This window comes from Quercus robur, chromosome 8 (genome assembly GCF_932294415.1).
Source record: "Quercus robur chromosome 8, dhQueRobu3.1, whole genome shotgun sequence".
Lineage (NCBI taxonomy): Eukaryota > Viridiplantae > Streptophyta > Magnoliopsida > Fagales > Fagaceae > Quercus > Quercus robur.
This window is the reverse complement of record NC_065541.1, coordinates 3,399,435-3,422,663: the sequence shown is the minus strand read 5'-3', so window position 1 is coordinate 3,422,663 and position 23,229 is coordinate 3,399,435. Positions and strand designations below refer to the sequence as shown.

The window sequence follows — 23,229 nt, the reverse complement described above, 5'->3', positions numbered from 1 at the left end:
ATGGAATCTCCATATTATCATGTGTACAAGCTTCCACCTCTTTCTTTAGAAAAGGCCTTAGAGATTTTCTACAAAAAGGTTTTCCAATGTGATGGGGGGAAATGTCCTCCTATTTTTATTGAGTTATCACGTGCCATTGTTGAGAGATGCGGAGGGTTGCCACTAGCAATAGTGGCTATAGGGGGTCTTTTGTCAACCAAAGACAAGATTCTCTATGAGTGGTGCAAATTGCATAATAGTCTTAGCTCAGAGCTAGAAACTAATCCCCATCTCATGAATATCACCAAAATTTTATCCCTCAGTTATCATGATCTACATTACAACCTCAAAGCTTGTTTCTTATATTTTGGAATGTTTCCAGAAGACTATTGTATTAATTGTGCAAGACTAATTCGACTATGGATAGCAGAGGGTTTTGTAAAAGAAAAGAAAGGGATAACATTGGAGGATGTTGCACAAGGTTATTTGAACCAGCTCATTTGCAGAAGTTTGGTTCAATTGGCATGGAGTGATGATGTTGGCAGATTTAGAAGTTGTTGAGTCCATGATATGTTGCGTGAGGTCATTCTTTCTAGGTCGGAAGAGTTGAGTTTCAGTTTGATCTCAATGCAAGACTACACAAATTTTGATAGAATTGCTCGATGTCCCTCAATTCAAAAAAATGTAAATACCCATTTGAAGAGTATTACTAGTTCCCAAACTCGTACTATTCTCATTTTAGGGGTAGATGAAGTGCCCATTTCATTCCTTGCTAATTCTTTGGCAAATTTCAAGCTCATGAAAACAATGGATTTTGAAAGTGCTCCTATAGATTACATTCTTAAAGAAGTGGGAAACCTATTCCATCTAAGGTAAACTACACAACCTAGAGACTTTGGATTTGAAACGTTCCTCAAATCGTTCCCTCATTTCTGAGCTACTAATAGAGATCAGTGGGTTCCGTAAGTTACGATATCTTGTGGCCTATACTGTAAACAATGATATTGAATATAGTATTGATTTTCGACTAGCAGTAAAGATACACAATGGCATTGAATGTTTACAATCCTTACAAAAGCTTTCTAAGATTGAAGACAACCATGCCCTTATTGTAGAATTGGGAAGTTTAAGACAATTGAGGAAGTTACCAATCTCTAAATTGAAGAGAGAGAATGGGATGGTTTTCTGCACCGCGTTAGAGAAAATGAGCAACCTTCAGTCTCTAAGAATCTATGCCACAAGTGAGGAGGAAGTTCTTGAATTACAATCGATGTCTTCTCCTCTGCCCCTCCTACAATCTGTTGCCCTATGTGGGCGATTAGAAAAGTTTCCAGAATAGATTGCCAAACTCATGGGTGTAGTTAGAATCGGATTTTTTTGGTCAAAATTAATTGATGATCCATTGAAGGTCCTTCAAACTCTACCTAATTTGATGGATCTTTGGCTTTATGATGGATATGAAGGTGAGCAATTACATTTTGAAAGTGGAGGCTTCAAAAAACTTAAATGTGTTGGGCTTCGAAATTTGAAAGAACTGAATAGGTTGATGATAGACAAAGGCTCCTTGCCTCTTCTTGAAGAGATTCGAATTGGACCCTCTCCACAACAAAAGGAAGTGCACTCTAGCATCCACTATCTAAAAAGCCTCAAAGATCTGATATTTTATGAGATGCCAAATGAATTCGTCCTTAGTTTGCAACCAGATGGAGGCCTTGATTTTGGGAAAGTCAAAAGATATTCCTCGTGTCAATTTCTGGTATAGGACTAAAGGGGAAAGCTATAAAGGATACAATCTTGGTGATCCAGAATTGTCGGAACGTCTACGAATTTGATTCGTGGAGATCAAAGTCCCTTCGCTGCTTTGATGAAATTACAGGGACACTCCTCCCACTTAGCCATTAGGCAATTACATTAATTACCATGTTACCAAAGGTTTTCATACTTGCAATTGAAACTTTTTTTCCTATCCTTTTGCAGCAACATAATGAAGAATTTAGATAAAAGAAACTTTCCAAAATGGTCATTGTAACCTTTATTTACTTTTTCTCATGATAACACTTCTAACTAAATAGCTTCTATAATAACAACTAAATAATGTTCCATGTGATGCACGGATATTTTGTAATTTTATTTGAAATAATTTATTTTAATGCTTTTAAAGGCCTTTATATCATACTTGTTTTATTGTATAATATATATGTTTTCACACAATGCTGTTGAATGCTTTAAAATTCGATTTTCTTAATTAATTAATATATATATATATATATATATATATATATATAATTTCTTAGAATTGGTTTCCAAATAGTGAGTGGAATTGTTTTACTAGTCTAGAATTTTTATGGTGGAACTACCTAGTTTTTTAACATTTCTAGGAGATTATAACATATTATAATATTTACTATAAAAAGTAGACTTTATTTTTTAAACTGATTAAATGATTTTGAAATCTATAAATAATAATTTAAATTATAAAATACTTTCATATTTTAAAATTACATAAATTAATGCATCTTATTCCTCCCAAACACTTCCTCTACCTGTCCATTCTTGCAACCAAATATCAAGACCCCAATCTCAAACACATTTAATTATTTCAATGAAAGAAAATCATTTGTAAGTACTAGAATAAAGAGAATGTGATGAAACAATGAAATTTGACTAAAAAAACTTTCATTTATTAAGATTTAATTGCCTCAAGTTGGGCAAACAAATAAAAAAAAAAAAACCATAAAAGGGAAAACATTTTGAAATCATCAGCTATTATTTTTATAGTCATGGTTCATACAAATACTGAACTAAATAGCAGGAAAAAAAAAAAAAAAACTACAAAAGAAAAATCTATAAATTCTGAGTTTTAAAATAAAATTTAAAGAAAAAAACAGCTAACCTCGTCAATAATCAATTAGAAAGTTTCTTTCTCTTCTTCTCTTGTTCTAATCTCACCGCATATAATTACTGGTACGCCCCTCCCACTTAGCCATTAGGCAAATTACATATGCCATATTACCAAAGGTTTTCATACTTGAAATTGAAACTTTTTTTGTTTAAAAAACCCTTTGCTGCTACCTAATGAAGAATTTAATTAGATAAAAGAAACTTGACCATATGGTTATTGTAACCTTTCAATCTTCCCTGTTTTTTTTTCCTCTTTCTCATGCTACTGCTTCTAACTAAATAGCTTCTATTGTAACAATTAGTTTGAAACTAATCAAAAATTCTGTAGACATAATAGTGGGATATTTACCACAGTACGAGTATTTCTTTGTTATTCCAGGACGCATAAACTGGAAAATATGGAACTATTGGGATTTGGGAGTCACTTTAATATCGAAAAAGATGCTTGTATAAATCAGCCTTCACTGTGATAAATTCCATGGGTTAGAGGTTGCTTTAGTGAGAATATCGGGAATCATGAAACATCAACCATTGTCACTTTTTTATGAAACATAAAGCATTTAAATCTTTGGCAGGAAAAAATTGACCAGGAGAGTTTAGTGATAATTCTGCATGGCTGCAGGGAGCTTGTGCTTTTAGATGTCAATAATCAAAGTGTTTCTTTTATTTCTAACATTATTGTGGAATCGAACTTATTTTTACAATGCTAATACTATTGTTGTGTTGCAGTTTAAAATTTAAAACTTGCAGACAATTCTTTCAGTAGCCTTATTATTCAGTCAACCAAGTTTGTTCATTGTTTGTGATAGGTAACAAGTTTGAGTGCTAAAGTTTGACTTGCCTGCAAATTACAATTTGTAAGTCTGAATTTCAGCCTTCCACATTCTATATCTATAATCAACTGTTTTCTTTTTTGCATTGTTTATACCATTTCATTTATTATTTATATTGCTATAGGTTTTACTGATACAGTGATAGGGTGCCAAAGCATCAGGGTTTATTCTACCCCTGCATTGCGGCCTGTGTCTTCACTGTTGTAATTGTGTTATATAATTTGTATCAGGCATATGAACCTCTTGAGCTCATGATGCGTCAAGACTGATGGTATAGTTAAATTGTATTGTTGTCTTCAAAGAGCTTTAAGCATAATTATTAAACTCAGACTGTACGTTAACCCAGTCTAAGAGACAGGTCATTATGTCACTAGTTCAGGCAATGAGTCACCGGTTGAATCACATAGTTATATAAAAAATTAATTAAGTACATAAATATAAAAATAAGTGTGAAAAGTCATAAAATAAATATGAAAATTGAGAAAAATAGGCATGTCTAGATTATTAATTAAAGTTAAGTCCAAAAATTAAGCCACCTAATATAATTGAAACTCAGGACTTCACAAGTAACAACACTATAAAATAAAAGGATGTCATAAAATTGTAGCAAAAGTATTTGCTAAATAAAATCTTATTAAATTATATTTCTTAAAATTCTATGAATAAAAGCATGTCTTAAACTTCAAAGTTACATTCTATGCATATTGCATAGCTCACACTAGCTATTCTAATCTCATGGATTACTATTTGAGATAAAACTTAAAGCTATAAAATCAAGTATCAATCTCATTATAAAATCTCTTGTTTTCATTATACTTCAAATTCAAAAAAGGGTAGCAATCAACCCATTAAGCTGATTCAAAATTACAAAACAGGATGGGTCACAACAATTCGTCCGGGTAAGACGTGTTACAAGAAAACCATTGGATCTTATTGGGCTTTATTAGTTTGATTGCATAAGTGGTTCAATTAAAAAATTGGACTGATTTAGGTGCCTGTTCACTAAGTTATTGGTCCAATTAGCCGGGTTGGGTTGAGTTTAATAACTATGGGCTTAAGTATGTCAAGTACTCAAGTATTTCATTGGTTTGGTTGCATGTAATGGCTTGATGCAGCTAAAATTTCCATAAAATGACATTTGCCTTGATTTGTGAAAAAAGAATACCAATTGAGCCCCTTGGGTGTGGTGTGTTGGTAGGAGTCACACCTATGTGTTCAGGAGTTGCCTAGTTTGAGTCATGCGTTTTGCAAAAATACTGTACCACAATGTGGATAGCCCTAATGCATCCAAGGGTGCCTTATGCCATAAGTACTGTGGGTTTAAGTCATGCGTTTTGCAAAAATGCTATGCCACAACGTGGATAGCTCTAACACACCCAAGGGTGCCCCATGTCATAAGTACTATGGGTTCAAGTGGGTTGTGTCAATGATCACACTCGTGAGACCCTTTCTTTTGTTCATAAAAAAAATAGTATACCAAGTGATATGCAAAGGACTCAAAAACTTAGAGTTGAGTGATTCAAAGAGAATAAAAAAGGACAAAACAAAATCTTTCAAGATACATATCAGTTTTCGACTAGCAAGTTTGCTTAGGCACAACAATCTGATTTGCTTCTTTAATGAAGAAAAAAAATAACCTTTCATTTGATTTTGAGGGATTTATATAAGCCGAGGATGTAAACATGGCAGGAAAAAAAAAAAAAAAAAACTATCCTTATGAGATTAATGAAAAAATTTGAATTCAAAAAACTGAGCCCAAAAGTTGATTTAAAAAACAAGTGGACCACGTCACTTATTCACCAGAGGATTCTATAATTTCTCGACCTGAGAAATCATAAGGTCTACATGGTAGACAATTGACGTGGTCTACCATTTCACTAAAATACTTTCACTTGTTTGAAATTTCTGAGTTAGAAAATTTTTTAAAACAGAAACTGATTACTGACTCAGCAATTTCAAATAGGTGGGAGTCTTTTAGTGGAATAGTAGACCACGTCACCTGTCCACTAGATGGCTCTATAATTTCTCGACGTGCAGATTGGTTTAGAATCTTATCCATAATATTTTAGTAGTATTTTTAGGACTTGTTAACTTATTTTTTTTTGAGTTAAAACGATAGTTAGGAGTTGTCATTAGAGTTTGACTGCATTTTGCCACATTGCAAATTTGCAACTACTGAAGGCTGCTAGACTAAATTTTCCTTATTCCTTTCTCAAAACAAACGAATCAATTAATTAAAACATCTAATGAGGCGGTAAATCAACAGCATGAAATTTCAAAAAGAAAAAAGAAGAAGAAGTAGATAGTGCTATCAAGAAAAAAACCACTTATATATGCAACTTAACTTGGTCCACATGAGAACTTGGAACAAACTCATCTTTTTGGGTTGGTTTCATTCAACTATAAATACATAGTTCAATCTGTTGATAAAATAAGAGAAGAGAGAGAGAGAGTGAAGTAACCCACAAGGGTTATGTAATTTAGCCTGATGACCTATATCTATAGTGTAAAACCTTGACAACATTGTATTGTGTGATATTAATTACAGAAAATCCTAACGGGGTTTATATAGGAGCAGTAGAGTCTAGGGTTAGACCTGTGCGGACCTTAGGCGAAATTGGGCTGCTTGGGCCTTACATAAAATAAACCAATATATTTTTATCTTTTAACACAATTCATGGGCTAAAGCTAAGGAGAGACCGGGATTGCTCCTGTTCTGATTTGCCTGGTCATATTTACACACTCAACTGAACTAGAACATGACCCGAATGACAAATTGTTAAATAGCTTGTATTCAAGTAGTTGTAGTGTCAATATAAGATCTCCTACAGAGGAGGAAGGCAACAAAAATCATTGGAAAAAATGTTGAGGACTCGTATATGTAGGTTTTTTTTTCTTTTCTCCGCGTAGTTTCTTAGCAACAGAACAGGGATGAGACTAGTTTTGATTGTGGGCCAGCAATGCGATATTTGAGCTGAATTGTGATGAGTTGTTTTCTTAAAATCATTTTATTTTTTATTATTTGTTTTTGGGTTCTGAATGCTGTAATTGGGCTGAACCTCATCAAGTCATGTTTGGTGCACAAATTGAATTATGTTAGGGACACAATTTTTGACACAATTTTGTGCTACAACTTGCCACATGGTAAGTTGTGATTAATAAGGATGTGCCCTCACATGGCCTACTAACATACCTTTATAAATCACAACTAGCCATATAACGAATTGTGGCATAAAATTGTGCCAAAAGTTGTGTCCCTAGCATAATTGGCACAAATTATAAAGGCAAGCTATTACCAAAGCAAAGATGCTGGGATGGAATCTTTACTAACAACGACTTTGCTTATCTGGCAGACTGGCTCAGGGGCGGCTGCCTAGGGAATTTCGAGGCCTAGAGGTCTTTTATACATTTAAATTTAAATAAATAATATATATATATATATATATATATATATATATATTACTCAAAATCTATTCTCTAAGTTAATTTAGATGCATTTTTTTTAATGAATTTCTAGTTCACATGTGAGTTCTTTCTCTAAAATTTTTTATAACTTTTTTTGAAAATTTTATTATTATTATTAGACTTATATGTTTGACTTCCAATAGTACACTTTATCAATTTTATCACATCTAAAATGCAGTCGTAGTTTCCATCCAAGGAAGGAGAACTGCTGCTAAGAGTACATAAATTTTGTGGACAAAATGGGCTTCTGCCCTTTTTGGGCAAATTAATTAACTTTTTACCCTTCTTCCCAAGCTAAATAGGGAAATGCCCCTCTTTTGAAAATCGAGTTAAAAAAAAAAAAAATTCTGGAGTCCTATAGTGACGTTTTTAAGGAATTATAGTGACATTTTAAAAACCTATAGTGACGTTTTATAACTTGATATCCATAAAATCAAGTTATAGGCAATTACAAAACGCCACTATAGGTCTTTAAAAACGTCACTATAGGTCCTTGAAAACGTCACTATAGGTCCTTGAAAACGTCACTATAGAGCTTAAATTGATTTTGAAAAACTCGATTTTCAAAAAAAGGGTATATCCCTATTTAGTTTGGGAAGAAGGGTAAAAGACTAATTAATTTGCCCCAAAAGGGCAGAAGCCCATTTTGTCCTAAATTTTGTTAATCTTACAGTCTTTGCTATTGGATATAGACAAACATTTCTGGCAGACTTCATAAGACAAGATAGATTCTTCTATAGAATAAAGACCTAATCGAATTTCTTCTATGGAATAAAGAGTTGCTTATTGCTACTAATGGAATTCAATTCTTTCTCACCTCCATTTGATAATAGACCATTCTTGTTAGATGATACTCCTACTTTTCCATTTATTCGTTGTATTCTTGACTCTTTAGTCTTATTTCTCTAATACAGTATTCACTGCAGGATAGGCAAACCATTTTTGCATACCTCAAAAGATAGGTTCCTCTATGGGAATAAAGATCGAGACGCTTCGAAAAAGACTGAAAAAACGATAAGAAGAGCATCAAGGTTATTCGATATGGCCATGGGAATAATTTTCTCTACAGCTCCTGTCTATATAGATTTGGAGCAACTGATAGAGAAAAATCGAGGTCCCTATTTCCCTTCAATGGCGTTGTGTGGCTCTTCTTTACCTTCATGAAAAAACCATTCAATCACCTTTAACCATCCCTATGATTATAAGTAAAACAAAAGTATAGCCAAACACTGCAGGAAAAAAAAAAGAAAAAAAAGAGAGCTTTCTTCCAACGTTCATATGCACTGGTGTTTTTACCTGAGACAGCAATTTTTTCATGGCTAAAGTTTAGTCAAATTCGCTTATCTTCTTTCTTGATTGTGTCTAATATAAATCTCTATGCTATTTCTTATGGCTTTGGTAGGGAGTAGGGACTATATTTTCCTTTTGTTTATTTTTATGTTATTTTTCGTATTGAAATGGTTTTATGACTTTCTATCTGTTGCTGCAGATATGCTTGTTATCATATATATATATATTAGGAAATTTAGGGGAAATCAATGGTTAGAAGCAAATCATCTGCAAGATAGTGTTTTTATTTGCCCTAACTTAAATGAATTTGTTAATGAGTTACAAGCAAATCATCAGAAAGATACAACTAATTAATCTAGTGTTTTCATTTTCTCGGTGGAATGACAATCTTAGCTACACTATAGACCATTGTCATTAGGTGTGCCAAATGCTAAATATTTAGCATTTGACACCCCAAACAGCAAAAACCCACCTATTTCAGATGTCTCAAATCTCAAATTTTTGGCATTCAGTTACAATGATATTCTAAATTTGAGAGGGTACGGACAGATGTCATAAAAGTTTTATTTATTTTTTATTCGAGTCTCTCTTTTCTACACTGACTCTCTCTCTCTTCTCGGTGTCCTTTGTCTTCTCTGCCTTCTCTCTTCTTTCAAAACTCCCTACTTCATTGCTTCCATGGCTCTCCATCTTTCTCTACACCAAACCTCCACCGCTCCACCACATAGACCATTGCGAGCCACCCTCTGAGACCACCTTGTGGCGGAGGTGGATGGTTGGTGGTTGTGCTGGCCACTGGGTTGGGTTAGTTTTGAGTTAATATTATTTTAATGTGTTGTATATATTCTTTTAATGTATTGAATTGTAGAATAGAACATATGATATAGGGTGTATCGTAAAGTGATGTGTTAAAATAGAAAAAGTGGCTTTTTGATGTGTCAAAATAGAATTTTTTTTACAACACTTGATGCTAGTGCTCTTCTAAACTTAAAGAATCCTATGAATTTATGGTGTGAAAAAAAAAAAAAAACAGAATATGGGTTCGTTTGGATATAACTTATTTTGCTGAAAACTGAAAACACTGTAGAAAAATAATTTTTAAATGTGTGAATAGTGCCGTGGGACCCATTTTTAATGAAAAAGTTGCTGAAAGTTGAAGTTTATGAGTCCCGTGAATAGTGCACGGGATCCACTGGTGTGCACTGAAGAAAAGTCAAAAATCACTACTCAAAAAAAAAAAAAGGAAAAATGTGAAAACGCTGCGCTTCCTAAATGCACTCTATATATGTCTATTTATAAACAATGAAGAGTTTTCAATGAAAAAACATTTAAAAAGTCACTTATGTTGGGATAAACACCCTAAAAGTTGCCAAGGTTGTTACTAGCTGTTAGGGACTAAAAAAATTTCATTTCCCATGATCTCTTATGAAACTTTGTAGAAAAGAAATTTCTTGAAATGTCTCCTAGAGCAAGCTCTTCAAAAATCATTTATTTATTTTTAATTAAATCAGAATAAAAAAACCTTGCAATACCTTCTCAATATCTCTCTCCAGCAAGGTCTTTTTTCCAAGTGAAAAACAATCTTGATCAAGCAACATTCTGAAACACCAATTTAGGCTAATTTCTAGTCAACTTTACTTTACTCCTCTCTACTCCCTCTCCCTCTCCCTCTCCCCTTGATCCAAACATGAGACTTAAGATGTTACCTCCTCAATAGGTGGCCTAAGCTAGAACCAAAACTCTTTGCCTGGGAGCCATAGGAAGTAACACATGAAAGCATTTTAAAAACTAGAAATTCAGAACTAGTTAGCATTATTATGGCATTGTGCTACTCCCTGGATTAATGAGCATTTACAGGGGAAACCATAACTCTTGTTTAGAAGCTAACCACCTCTATGCTCACATAAGTAAAGTTCCTTCTTATGTCCATGTTACATAGATATTTAACTATTTAACTATATTGTGAACTTTATTAAGAGTACAAAACTCATCCTCCGTACAACATAATAAACAACGTAAATTAATTTTGAATGAAATTTTAAAATTTTTAGTGTTCAATTAACCACTTATCAAAGTTTTATTATTATCCTTTAAATCTCTTTAGACCATATCTACTTGAATTTGAAGAGTTTTAGTCCTATTCTAATGGATGATACTTTTACCAATTCTTGAGACGAACTTTTGGTTAAAGGGTCTTCCAAGTTATCAATTTTATACTCATCATTAGACTTATATGTTTAGACTTCCAATCGTACACTTTGTTGTATGCTTTTGACATGGTGGCTTCCATATCGGAGTACACCAAAATGTTTAGCATTGTGGCCACAACTTTATGTCCACATAAAAGATTGAAGAATCCATTAACAAAAATTGAGGTTACAAGTTGTACATGCAAGTTAGATTTGTAAGATTATGTGAGAGAATGGATGATGCATCTAATAGTACATTTAAGTATAAAAGCTTAAGAACAATAAAAAAAAAAAGCTTTAATACTTTAACGTTGAGAGAAATGGAAAGCATAACATGGAAAGTAAAGAAAGCATGGGAAACTACATGGAAAACCCTTTGGAAGGGATGAAAAACCACGAGTGAGCAAAGGAAGAATGTCCCTTACTCTTTAGAGCTCTCTATTACGTGAAATGAAAGCCCTTGTACAGGGGTGATGTTCTTCCCAAAGAAAGTCTTTTCTCTACCTCACTTCCCTACTCAAACTTTCAGATCTTTCTCTTGTTTTCCTCTAGGTTCTTGCCCTTATTGTTCAACAACTTATTCCTCTTATAGTACGAGGAATGTTGTGAGGTACATCAAGACAGGTGTCAAACCCTCATTTGCCCATTTCAAACACTAATACAGCAATGGTACTATACTAAGAGGAGAGAGAAAGCACGCCAATGTCAGGGTAGTGGAACGTAAGGTGGCTTTGCTACTGCATGAGAAGCAAACCTTGGACAAGAAAAGGGACATCAGGGACACTAGGAGTGATACACGTGTCTTCAATAGTGGTCTAGCACAAGTTTAGCCAATAAGGAGTGTTCAATAGCATCTGACCATAAAGGGTCACTATCTTCCTTTTGTGCAAGTGTTGGGTGTCCATGTCAGGTGCAAATCTCACTCTTCCCCAAGATGGTCACGCTATTGGCGCGGGCCAAAGATCCTCTCTTTCAGCCATTATTTCCTTTCCTTTACTCATAGCTATTTAACGTGTATGACTCGGATCCAACCGCGTCAGCATTCTCATATGCCTTGGATGGTGTAATGTACATTAGCCCCCTGACTGTCAATGACATTAATGACCAAAGTCATTGACAATTACATTGTATCAGACTTCAATGCTGATGTAATCATTCCTGGTGATGGTTGAAGCTAGGGCACATGGCATTCATGGGTGTTTCTAGTCATTTTGGCATCACTTTGTTTCCCGTGCTTGGCAGATAGAAGTTACTCTTCATAAATGTCGTGTCTCTTCCCTTGACTCTGGTTGGTGATTAAAAAGGAAAGAAATCTTCCTTTATTCTTCATTCCTTTTGCATCCATAAATTTTTTCTTCCTTCTACTCAGAAAAATCTCCATTGTAAATGAGATGGCTAGCCCTTCGTTTATAGGTTCCAACTCTTCCAAAAACAATTCAGACTCTCCTAGTCATGGCCTAGACTCTCCCAACGTCAACAATGCACCCCTGGCCATTCCAAACCTCATTCCCCCTCCTCCTCCTCTCCTTTTTCCCATCTTCCCCCTTCCCCCTCAAGTTTTTCTTCCCTAAGAAGTCCGACCATGGGAAGGTAGTGAAGAAGAAGAGGAAGAGGACTCAGAAGAACTTCGGTTGAAGGCTGAAGATGATGCTAAGGATGCGTCTTATGACGCCTTCATGGGGAATGTCCCAAGGCGCAAAAGAAGGTGTAGAGGTTTTTAAAGTAGCTCTGACTCGAGTGTAATAGCCTTCAGTGGTTCTAACTCTAACTCGGAGGGGTTAGATTTTTCGGAGGGCTCGAGGTTCAGGGATGAGGAGGAAGAGGACCTTGCTCTGGGCTACCCCTAAGAAGACTCTGATTCCGGGAGAGACTCGAATGCTTATAAGCCTCACTCTCCTTAAGTTACTCGCCTTCAAACCTGGAATCTTTCTCTCTCTCTCTCTCTCTTGGTTTTTTTTTTTTTTTTTTTAAATAGACCATAATATAGGCCTTAGGTTTTAGGCTATTTTGTTTTTGTTTATTATAGTAGTTTGTTTGTTTGTTTGTTTTTTTTTTTTTTGTTTTTTTTTTATTTATTTTTTATTTTTTATTTTTTTTTTCCGTTCAGGTATAGAAAAGACGTGATAAGCCATAAGGGCCAAACCAGGTGTAAATCCCCCTTTTCCTTTTTGACCAAATATATATAAACAACCTAGTTTGTTCTAAAATTCATGTTTACTAATCATATGTTTATCTTTATGTTCTTCCTCTTGTTAATGGTCTTGCTGAAAAAAAAAAATTTCTACAAAAAGGAACAACACATAAACATATTAGTTAATTAAAATACAAAGCAAAGGTGTAAAACCGAACCTGTTGGTGATGAGTCACGCCTTTTCACCACTTTAGTAAGGGCGTTTTTTTTTTTTTTTGTTGTCATGTCAGAGATTCTGACCTTTCCCTTTGCTGACACGTGTCAACTATTTTGAAAAGATGCCTCACTTTTGAACGGCTCCTTTTATAGGGAAAAGATTAATTGCCCAAAGTATAAAAGCAAAAGGAACGGCCTTCCTCTCCTCGTTTTTCTCATTTTTTTTTTCCTTATCTTCTTCATCTCCGAACCAAAATCTCAGAATTTTTCATAAGCACAGCACCCATGGGTGTCAAACGCAGTTTGAGATCAGTTCTTCAAAGGCCACAGAACCTTCAACCCCCTAAAACTAAAAGGCCATTGTTAGGGGGAGAAGAGAACCCTTCCACAAAAGAGCAATGGATTGTCCCTCCCTTCTTTGAAGATTACTTGTTCAATAAAAGTTTTGATATTCCTTGCTCTGCAGATCCCCTTACACAGTAGGATAGTGAAAGTCTCCTCTCTCTCTTATATCAATGGAATTCCATTACCCATACCTTCTTTACAGGGTGTCAGGAAGTCTCTCCCTCTCTTGAGGATGTTTATGAGATATTAAGACTTCTCCTGTTTGGCAATGGAGAGGTAGTTAACATTTTCTAGTCTCTTGATGAGGCCAAAGCCATGAAGTTCCTCGAAGACATAGTAAATAAAACCTTGAAGAAACCAGTTCTGAAGGTGGTGAGGAAAGGGAAAGCCCCTAGCGGGGAAGTACCAGAAGACACTAGTGTTTGTGGTGACAAAGGTTCTAGCTAGGGCCAACTTCTGGGGGTGGATTAGATACTTTTGAAGGAAGTATGCTAATGGCATGGATGAAGAAGCCAACTCAGACTCCCTAAAGGAGGGCACAAACTTCGTTGTAGGAGAAGGTAATTCTAGCCCTTATGAACTTAAGGCTTTTATTGCTTTCTTGCTATCCCGCCATTTATTTGAAGGATATCCCCATGAAAAGATCCTAGGTAGACATTTCCTTTTAGCTATCAAGTTGGCCAAATGACACACCTTTCCCCTTACCCCTTACTTCTTAGGAACTTTGTATCCTCATTTAGATCGCTTTATCCTCGACTTGCAACACTCTTGGGGTGGATTCCAAGTAGAAACATTTGCACCTATAGCATTTTTACAAATTTGACTGTGGGAACACTTTAGGAACTATGCTCCTGTCCCCAAAGCCTTAAATTCCTTTAAGACCAATCTGTCATCATCCGAAGGATTACCACAATCATGGGGTTGGAACAAGTTCGTGGTATCTTTTGATAACTTTCTTTGCAAGGTGTTAGATGACCATACTGATTGGATAGCTAGGCCTTACTCCCCCCTTAAGGGTGGACTCCTACCTTTGTTCCCTTTTTTTGAAAAATGAAATTGTTTCTTGTTATAGAAATGCTCCTTAGTCTGAGGGGGAGCTTCCTTTTGTTGCTTGTGCCTTTACTTCCCATCTTCAGGCACATTTTTAGGATGACTTTGAGACCCAAGCCTACAACCCTTAGAGATTTGCCCGCCAATTTGGTTTTGACCAAGGTGTACTGGGGCATTTCTCCATTCCAGTCCTACTTGCTACAATGGCATTATTAGCTTTTAAGATTCTCCAATACATTTTTGGATAGGAAAGACAACGTCTCAAATATATGAAAAAGTGCATTTTGGCTTAGATTTACCAACATAATAGTATTCCACTCTAACAAGCCAGTTGGTTGATGAGAGACCTCAACTCCCATATTGTAATGTAATGGCCGAAGATCCTTGACCAAAAACTAGAATTTTTGCATAAAAATTATGGATGAAATGTGGCTAGGTGGTATTGATAGTGATAAGGATGTCATTAACATTCATATGGATGAAGACTCGATCACTATCTCAGTTATAGATGAACAAGGAGGCATCAAATTTGGAGGCATACAAGCCATGGAAAATTATAAAAATGATTGAGATATTTCCCTGCAAAAAAGTTTCACATATACTTCTAAAATAAACAGTATCATTATTATCTTCATTATTTAATTTTTATGGGTACACACATCAAGAAACTTGATTCTATTCATGACAATAGGGGGTCAAGGGTCACACTTAGGAAAATAATCCTATATTTAGAGTGTACCAGCTTTGATACTAATAGTTATGAAAATATAGACCCCTTGGTTGATTTTATGCAAAACTAAAAAACTTTTAACATTAATCAATTATGGGTTCAGATTGATTTCCAAGTTAATTACCATAGATTAAAATGTCACCAACAAAGTAATAAAGCAGTAAATAAAGAACACAACAACATGGTGACAAAGTGGAAAGCTCAAGGTAGGGGTGTTCATGGTTCAGTTGGTGTGGTTATTGGGCAACTTTGTCACCGCACCAATGGGGTCAATTACCCCTTCACCAAATCAAATCATGACCGTCAGAGGTCAGTTCTTTGGCACAACCACAAATCCCAAAAATAAAAAATTAAACCAAAAATTCCACAAATCTTACCTACAACTGCTAACAAACCCACGAATCAAACCCATAAATCCCAAATCAAACCCATAGATCCAGAAAAAATTAATCCCACAAATCCCAAATCAAACCCATAAATCCAAAAAATCAAACCCATAGATTAAATAATTAAAACCCAAAGATCAAAGCCCATAGATCAAAACATAAAAACAAATAAGGTTAAAAAGATCCACCTTTGATTAACCATGGTCGTATTAGATTTGCTTTAGATTCACTACGTAATTGCTTTAGATTCGCTTTAGATATGCTTCGATTTTTTTGGGTTTCTGACTTTATGGCTTTATCGATTATTGGGTTTGGTGTGAGTGTGGGTTCCTAGGTTTTTGGTTTGAGAGAGAGAGAGAGAGAGAGAGAGAGAGAGAGAGAGAGAGAGAGAGAGAGAGAGAGAGAGGATGGGTTTTGGGAAGATGGTTGAGATCAGATAGATCGGTTTATGAGATATATATTTACATATATCAATGCGGTTCATTTCTTATTTACATACCCTCCCCAGCTTAGAAGGCTTCACCAGACTACTATTGGAAAAAATTGTCGTCTCCAATTACCACCTTCAGTTTAGTCAGTCGGCCTATTATGCAGTATAGTTCATTTGATTTCGGGATAGTCAATTCAACTCAAATTACGAACACCCCTAACTCAAGGACAAAAATCCAAGGAAAAAAAAAAAAAAAACAATTATGGGGATTAACCACCAACCCCATGAAAATCCACTATTTAGAATAGAAGTTCTTAAAACATAAATAAACCTTAGGTTCTATTGCTACTTCGAATAATGACTTACTCATATGACCATACATAACTCCAACTTGGTTGAACTCTTCTATCATTAATTTCCCTCACAAAGTCCATCTATGGTTCCAAGAACTTCTTGAAGACTTGATCTCTACAACAAACCCTATAATGGCTTTGTGGGTTTAGCCTTGATCACCAACTATAACTCTATCGTCTTCAGATTTACTTCAAGATCTTTGGTATAGTGGTTAACTAGAGAGAATTAGCATACAAAACTCTAGGTGAGCGGAAATATTTCTCTTTCTCTCTTGTTTTTTGTCAACACTAATGTCTTTGTATATAGCCTAGCAAGTAGGGCACAAATTAGATTTGAAATAGCAGACTTAATGGACCTTTTAAGAATTTGGTTACTCGATTCTCAATTGATTTAGAAGTCTCAATTGATTTAGAAGGTGCCAAGAAACCAGAAACTCTTATTTCCTTGATCTGATCTTAGGTTTTCATCTTGAACTTGAAATACAAGACTTAGACTAAACAAAACTCAAAAATTTTCATGGTTTGTCAACTTTCAATCTATTGAACTTGTTTAGAAAATAGAGATAGAGAATAAAAGAATAATTTGTGTATTTTTTTGTCTATAATGGTACAATAGAGTCTTTATATATAGGCAAAAAGTGAGCACAAGAAGTAAAGTACTATACAAGAAAAGTAAATTGGGCCTGACCCCAATAGACTAAGGTGTATATACACATAGACTCTGGTGGAGCCAGAAAATTTTTTCTGGAGGGCTCAAGCTAAATATATAATGAAAAAAAAAAATTAAATCTAAAGAATAACATGGGCACGCGTGCACGCATGCACACATATATATACATGGAATGTTTGTAATTTTGATTTAACAAATGATATCTTCTTACGTAAACAAAAATAGTTACATCAAACAAGTCTTTACATCTTTGCAAAAAGAAAAAAGTCCTGACATGTCTAAGAATATATAAATCAATTTAATAAAAATAAAAATAAATAAAATTACCTATTTTATACAATAAATACATTTTAATTTAATGAACTATGTACGACATAATGGTAATTAGAGGAAAAAAAAAAAAAGCATGTGTCAACTATATAAATGCATTATATGTTTTTAGTAAAAATCTTGGGGGAGAGAGAATTTTTGCAAAATACAAAAAATACAAGAGGGAGAGGATTTTTAAAAAGTCAAGGGGGCCAATGTCATGGCCCCCCAAGCCCCCTCCGGCCCTACATATACAGTAATTGAACTTAACAATGTTTTATCCCCCTATAGCCCCCTCCACCCCTGCATATACAGAAATAGAACTTAAGTACCTAACAATGTTTTATCGTTGTTTATTTGTAGACGCTGCTAGAAAATTCAGAACTTTATTTTTGGTAGTAATTTAGAATTTTTCGAAGAGAAAAAAATAGTGCGTCCGTCCTTATTATTTTAACTGTAGATATAGGACTCTGTTCCTAAGCCCCAAGGGAAAAACTCCATTAAGTGAATTTTTTGTAATGAAAGATTTCAAGCACTTTTTAAAGATTAGCTTAGACATGTACTCCTTCACGAGGGGAATAATTATCATACATTTATCATCATGTTGAAGTTGTTGCTTATTAAGACAATTCATGAAACAAGATTATCTCTTTTATTTGTTCAGAACAGGTCAAACGAGTCCATTTTATTACTACTTTTACTTGAATTGTTTGCAAAGAACTTATGAAGGAATTGCAGAATTACTAATTTCCTTCTCTTGCATCTTTTGCCTATTATCTATTGTATCTTTAATTGTTGCACTCAAAATTGATCCTTACTCAATTTAGTAGGCACCTTAGGATAGCATCACTTAAAGTAATGTGTAAGTTAGATGCTGTATTCATATATTTCCATTTCTAACTTTCTCCTAGTTTGCTGTTATTTTAATGGATAAATATATAAAATAGATTTATATCTTTCCCCATTACATAGAATTTTGGGTTTCAGTTGGAAGCATAGAGTTGGGACTTTTGGCTTAAAGGACTTATTTGACATGGATCTTCGTGTGTCTGAATTTCTAACTTATTGTTATAAAATTAATAGGCGATGACTGTTTCATTCTATAGCACCTGATAGGCTTGTGGGAGATCAACCAGAGTAGTTCCAACTATAGAAAATTTGGAATCATTAAAGAAAGCAAGGACCTTGGCCTTACTGCTCACAAGGTAATATTGTGAAACAGGCGAGTTTTTTACTCTTTTACATTTGAATGTGATTTTATTTCCGTAACATCTGGTACTGAATTGGTTCATCATCAGTTAACTGTGGCCAGTGATCTAAGAAAGGAGGATAAATGGCAGAAAGCGTAGTTAGCTTAGTAATAGAGAATTTGGTCCCATTGTTAGTATAAGAAGCAATATTGCTTGAGGGAATCCATGACAAAGTCGAGAGCATCAAAGGTGAATTGGAGTTCATTCAATCTTTCCTTAGGGATGCTGATGTAAGGGCCGAGAAGGTAGATGAGCAATGTTGAGAAAATATGGGTGAAACAGAAAAGGGAAGAAGCTTATCACATAGAAGATGTCATTGATGAATACATCACTGTACAAAAGGTCCTTATGGGCAAAGACAACGGTTCCATTTCCTCCTGAAAATTTTTCAATTTACCATAAAGCTGAAAGCAGAACATGTGATTGCCTCTAGGATTCAAGATATCAATAGAAATCTCCAGGAAAAGAGAGAGATTGCTATAAGATATCACTTCAACACTATAGAGCAAGGAGGACCAAGTAATGATGCTAGAAGTGTTGCATGGCCAGACCCACGAGTGGCATCTCTTTTCATTGAGGAAGCTGAGGTTGTGGGTATTGAATCTCATAAAGACAAACTGATAAATTGGCTGGTAAAAGGACCATCTAATTGCACAATGATTTTAGTGGTCGGCATTGGTGGTGTAGGCAAGACTACTCTTGCCAAGAAAGTGTATGACAATGAGAAGGTGGTAGCACAATTTGATTGTAGTGATTGGATCACTGTGTCAAAATCTTACAAGATGGAAGAGCTATTCAGAGATATGATAAAGCAGTTCTACGAGGCAAGGAATGAGTTTGCACCTAAAGAAATTGATACAATGGAAGAGATAACGCTTATAAAAGTATTGAGGCAATATTTTGATGAACAAAGGTATGAAGTTGTTTTCGATGATGTATGGGATACAGATTTTTGGGAGAATATAAAACTTGCTTTACCTAATAACAAGAAAGGTAGTGGAATTGTAATCACAACTCAAAATGAGAATGTTGCTCCCCCTCACATTGAATCTTCATCTTTTTATGTGCACAAGCAACAACCTCTACCTTCGGAAAAAGCTTGGGAACTCTTCTGCAAGTAGGTTTTCCAACTTGAAGGGGGCAATTGTCCCCTTGAACTGGTTGAGCCGTCACATAACATAGTTGAGAGATGTAAAGGATTGCCACTAGCAATTGTGGCTATATGTGGTCTTTTGTCAACCAAAGACAAGGTTGTGTCTGAGTGGAACAAATGGCCTTGTAGTCTTAGTTTTGAGTTAGAAACTAATTCACATCTAAGAAGTATCTCAAAAATTCTCTCTCTCAGTTATCATGATCTACCTTACAATCTTAAAGCTTGTTTCTTATATTTTGGCATGTTTCCAGAGGCTTACTACATTAAGAGCATCTCCAATAGGTTGTGTATCTGAGTATATTAGCTAAAATTTGGAGAATTTATGCACTGTTCATGTTCCAACAGATTCGGTAAACTTGGATTTTTTTTTTTGGCTCATGAACAGTAGCCCATCAAGTCTGATGGGCTAATGTAGATTAGCAACTGATTTTTTTTCATTAATAAATTCCAGCACTTAATATTTTATCACTTCTTTCTCTTTCTTCTTTCATTTGTTTCTTCCCACAGAACAATTCTTGCTCTCACAAAACAATTCTTGCTCTCATAAAAAACTGATTTAATTTAAAAAATAAATCTAAAATCAAAACAACAACAACAACAACAGATCAAGAACAGAAAAAAAAAAATAGAACAACAATAAAAGATCAAGAAAAAAAAAATAGAGACGTATGTGTGTGGTGGAGCAGTAGCGGTGAGGAGGAGGAGCAGCGGTGGCAGTGTGGTGGAGCAAGGGCGATTTCTCCTTCCTCTCCATGCGTGTCTGTGTGTGTTTGAAGATAATGGTAGAAAAAGAAAAGAAAAAGAGAAGAAAAGGAGAGAGTTGAAGAAAGAAATAGAGAGGGAGGTTTTGGAAGTGGAAAGTAGAGAAAAAAAGAGAGGAGAGGATGAGATATTTGGGTTATGGGTATACGTGTGTGGTGCATAATACTACCATAATATTTTTACAATATTTTCACAATAAATCTTAAGTAACATATTGTTATTAGCTAATATTGGTGAGTAAAAATATAATTTTAGTGGTGGGTTCAAATTAGAATTAGTAACAACTTTTCATATAAGATTTTGTTATAATTCTTGTGAAAGTATTGTGAAAAATGTTGTAAATATAACACTTTTCATTGAAAAATATAATTGTTGGGAATAAATATAGAAAAAATAAATGATGATAAAAAAAGAATAAAGAATGAATGAAGAAATAATATTTAAATAAGATAGAGAATATGATAGAGAATCTGTTGGAAGTATATTTGAAAAAGTGGGTAGGTAAAAGCTATATGTTACTGTTCATTCTCCAAACAGTACAAAAATTTGCTGAAGCTGTTAGAGATGCTCTAATTAGGCAAGACTAATTTGACTATGGATAGCCGAAGGTTTGTAAAAGAAAAACAAGGAAAAATATTGTAAGATGTTGCACAAGACTACCAAAACCAACTCATTTATAGAAGCTTGGTTCAAGTGGAATGGGTTGATTATGATGGCATAGTTAGAACTTGTTGAGTTCATGATATGATCCGTGAAGTCATTGTTTCTAGGACAGGAATTGAGTTGTTGTCATGTTTCAATAAGGGATTGCTCAAGTTTTGATGGAATTGGTTGGCGCCTCTCTATTCATAACAATTTGGATACTCCATTGGAGAGAACTACTAGTTCCAAAACTCATTCTATTATTGTTTCTCGAGTAGATGAAGTGCCCAATTCTTTTCTTACTACTTGTTTTGAAAATTTCAAGCTCATGAAAGTAATGGATTTTGAATGTGCTCCTATTACTTACATTCCTAAAGAAGAGGGAAACCTATTCCATCTAAGGTATTTAAGCCTTAGAGGTATGAAAGTACAGATGCTTCCTAAATCCATAAATAAACTACACAACCTAGAGACTTTGGATTTGAAACGTTCACTTGTGTCCGAGCTACCAATGGAGATCAGCGGGCTTTGTAAGTTAAGATATCTTGCCGCCTACATCCAAAATGATGATATTGAATTCCAAATAAACTTTCGAAAAGCAATAAAGGTACCAAGTGGCATTGGGCATTTAGAGTCCTTACATAAGCTTTATAATGTTGAAGCTTGTAGCAATGCCTTTATTGCAGAATTGGGAAACTTAAGGTTGTTGAGGAAGTTGGAAATCACTAAATTGAAGAGAGAAAATGGTAAGACTTTATGCATTGCACTAAAGAAAATGAGCGACCTCCGATTGTTGAGAATTTGTGCAACAAGTGAAGAAGAAATTCTTGAATTACAATCAATGTCTTCTCCTCCGCCCTTATTACAATGTCTCATCCTAGTTGGGCGACTTGAAAAGTTGCCAGAATGGATTCCAATCTCAAGAATATAGTTACCATTGCCTTATATTGGTCAAGATTAACAAATGATCCATTAAAGGTCCTTCAAGCTCTGCCTAATTTGATGAATCTTCGGTTTCGTGATGGATAGCAGTTGCATTTTGAGGGAGTAGGCTTCCAGAAACTCAAGTATCTAATGCTTGGAAAGTTGAGAGGATTAAATAGATTGAAAATAGATGATGGTGCCCTGCCTCTTCTTGAAAAGCTTCAAATTGGACATTCCCCACATTTGAAGGAGGTGCCCTGTAACACCCCAAATATCTTTTAAAGCAATTTTTCCAATGAGGATATGTATGGCACCGAGACCCCAAAGCTCATACAGGTCTTGGGCCCAGGCCCATACCGGTTTTGGATGCAGGCCTAGAGGAAAGGTCCAGTTGCTCTACGCCCTTCTTGAAACTGCCTTAACATGAAACAAGTTTTGGGGTCTGAGTTCCAACAGACGATCAGTTTAACTTTCCTGGGCAATTGAGTTGGCCGTGTCCGAGAAAATCATGACATGCACGGGAAAGTCATGATGTGCATGGGAACTGAGTTGCCGAACATAATCCATCAAGCAGGAACCAAGTTCCAAGGTCATAAATGCTGTACCGCCCTCTCACCTAAACATCCACTTTAACCAGATAATATTGGACCCTTAGTAGTACTAACGGTGGCTGTAATCATAATCTCCCCACTAACCTTGGCTATAAATAGAAGAAATTGAGGAGAAGAAGGGGTTCAGAAAAATTGAGAGAAAACAATCAAGTAAGAAAGAATAAACTGAGTGTTGCTTTGAGTCTCTCTGCCGAGAACGACCCAAAGTAGGAAATCCTCAAACCCACTATAAATAAATTGTGAGCCCCAGTAATCTAAGGCCCAGAAGTCTCATATTTGGTTCCTACAATTGGCACCCACCGTGGGGCTCTCCTACGAAGCTGTGGTTCGAGTGAGACTCAAGCAAGGGAGATGTCTGAGGAGCGTTCAGGAGGGTATGCTCCGAGCAATTCCATAGGATCTTCTCGGGGATCGACGTGGAGAGAGAGAATGCAGAAATGGCGGGAGGATAGGGAGCATCCAAGAGGAGAGGAAAGGTCCGGATTGGGAGAAGGATCGGCCCAGACACACCGGACAATTTCAGGCGTCTCAGCACATCGGCAATATGATGATAGAGACCGAGAGCTGGAGCGGTTATGCAGATTGGTAATGGACTTGGAGCTGGAAGCAA

The 23,229-nt window shown here is 35.3% G+C and overlaps 1 protein-coding gene and 1 pseudogene across 1 annotated transcript; both read left to right on the top strand.

Annotated features, from left to right (window-relative positions):
* On the top strand, positions 1–1,318 carry LOC126694164 (putative late blight resistance protein homolog R1A-4). Its single transcript, XM_050390245.1, has 3 exons — positions 1–460; positions 722–851; positions 994–1,318. The coding sequence occupies exons 1-3, from the start codon at positions 1–3 to the stop codon at positions 1,316–1,318; spliced, it is 915 nt and encodes a 304-aa protein (XP_050246202.1).
* Positions 1,319–18,776: 17,458 nt separating this feature from the next.
* Positions 18,777–19,975, top strand: LOC126694161 (disease resistance protein RPM1-like; annotated as a pseudogene).
* Positions 19,976–23,229: the final 3,254 nt, after the last annotated feature.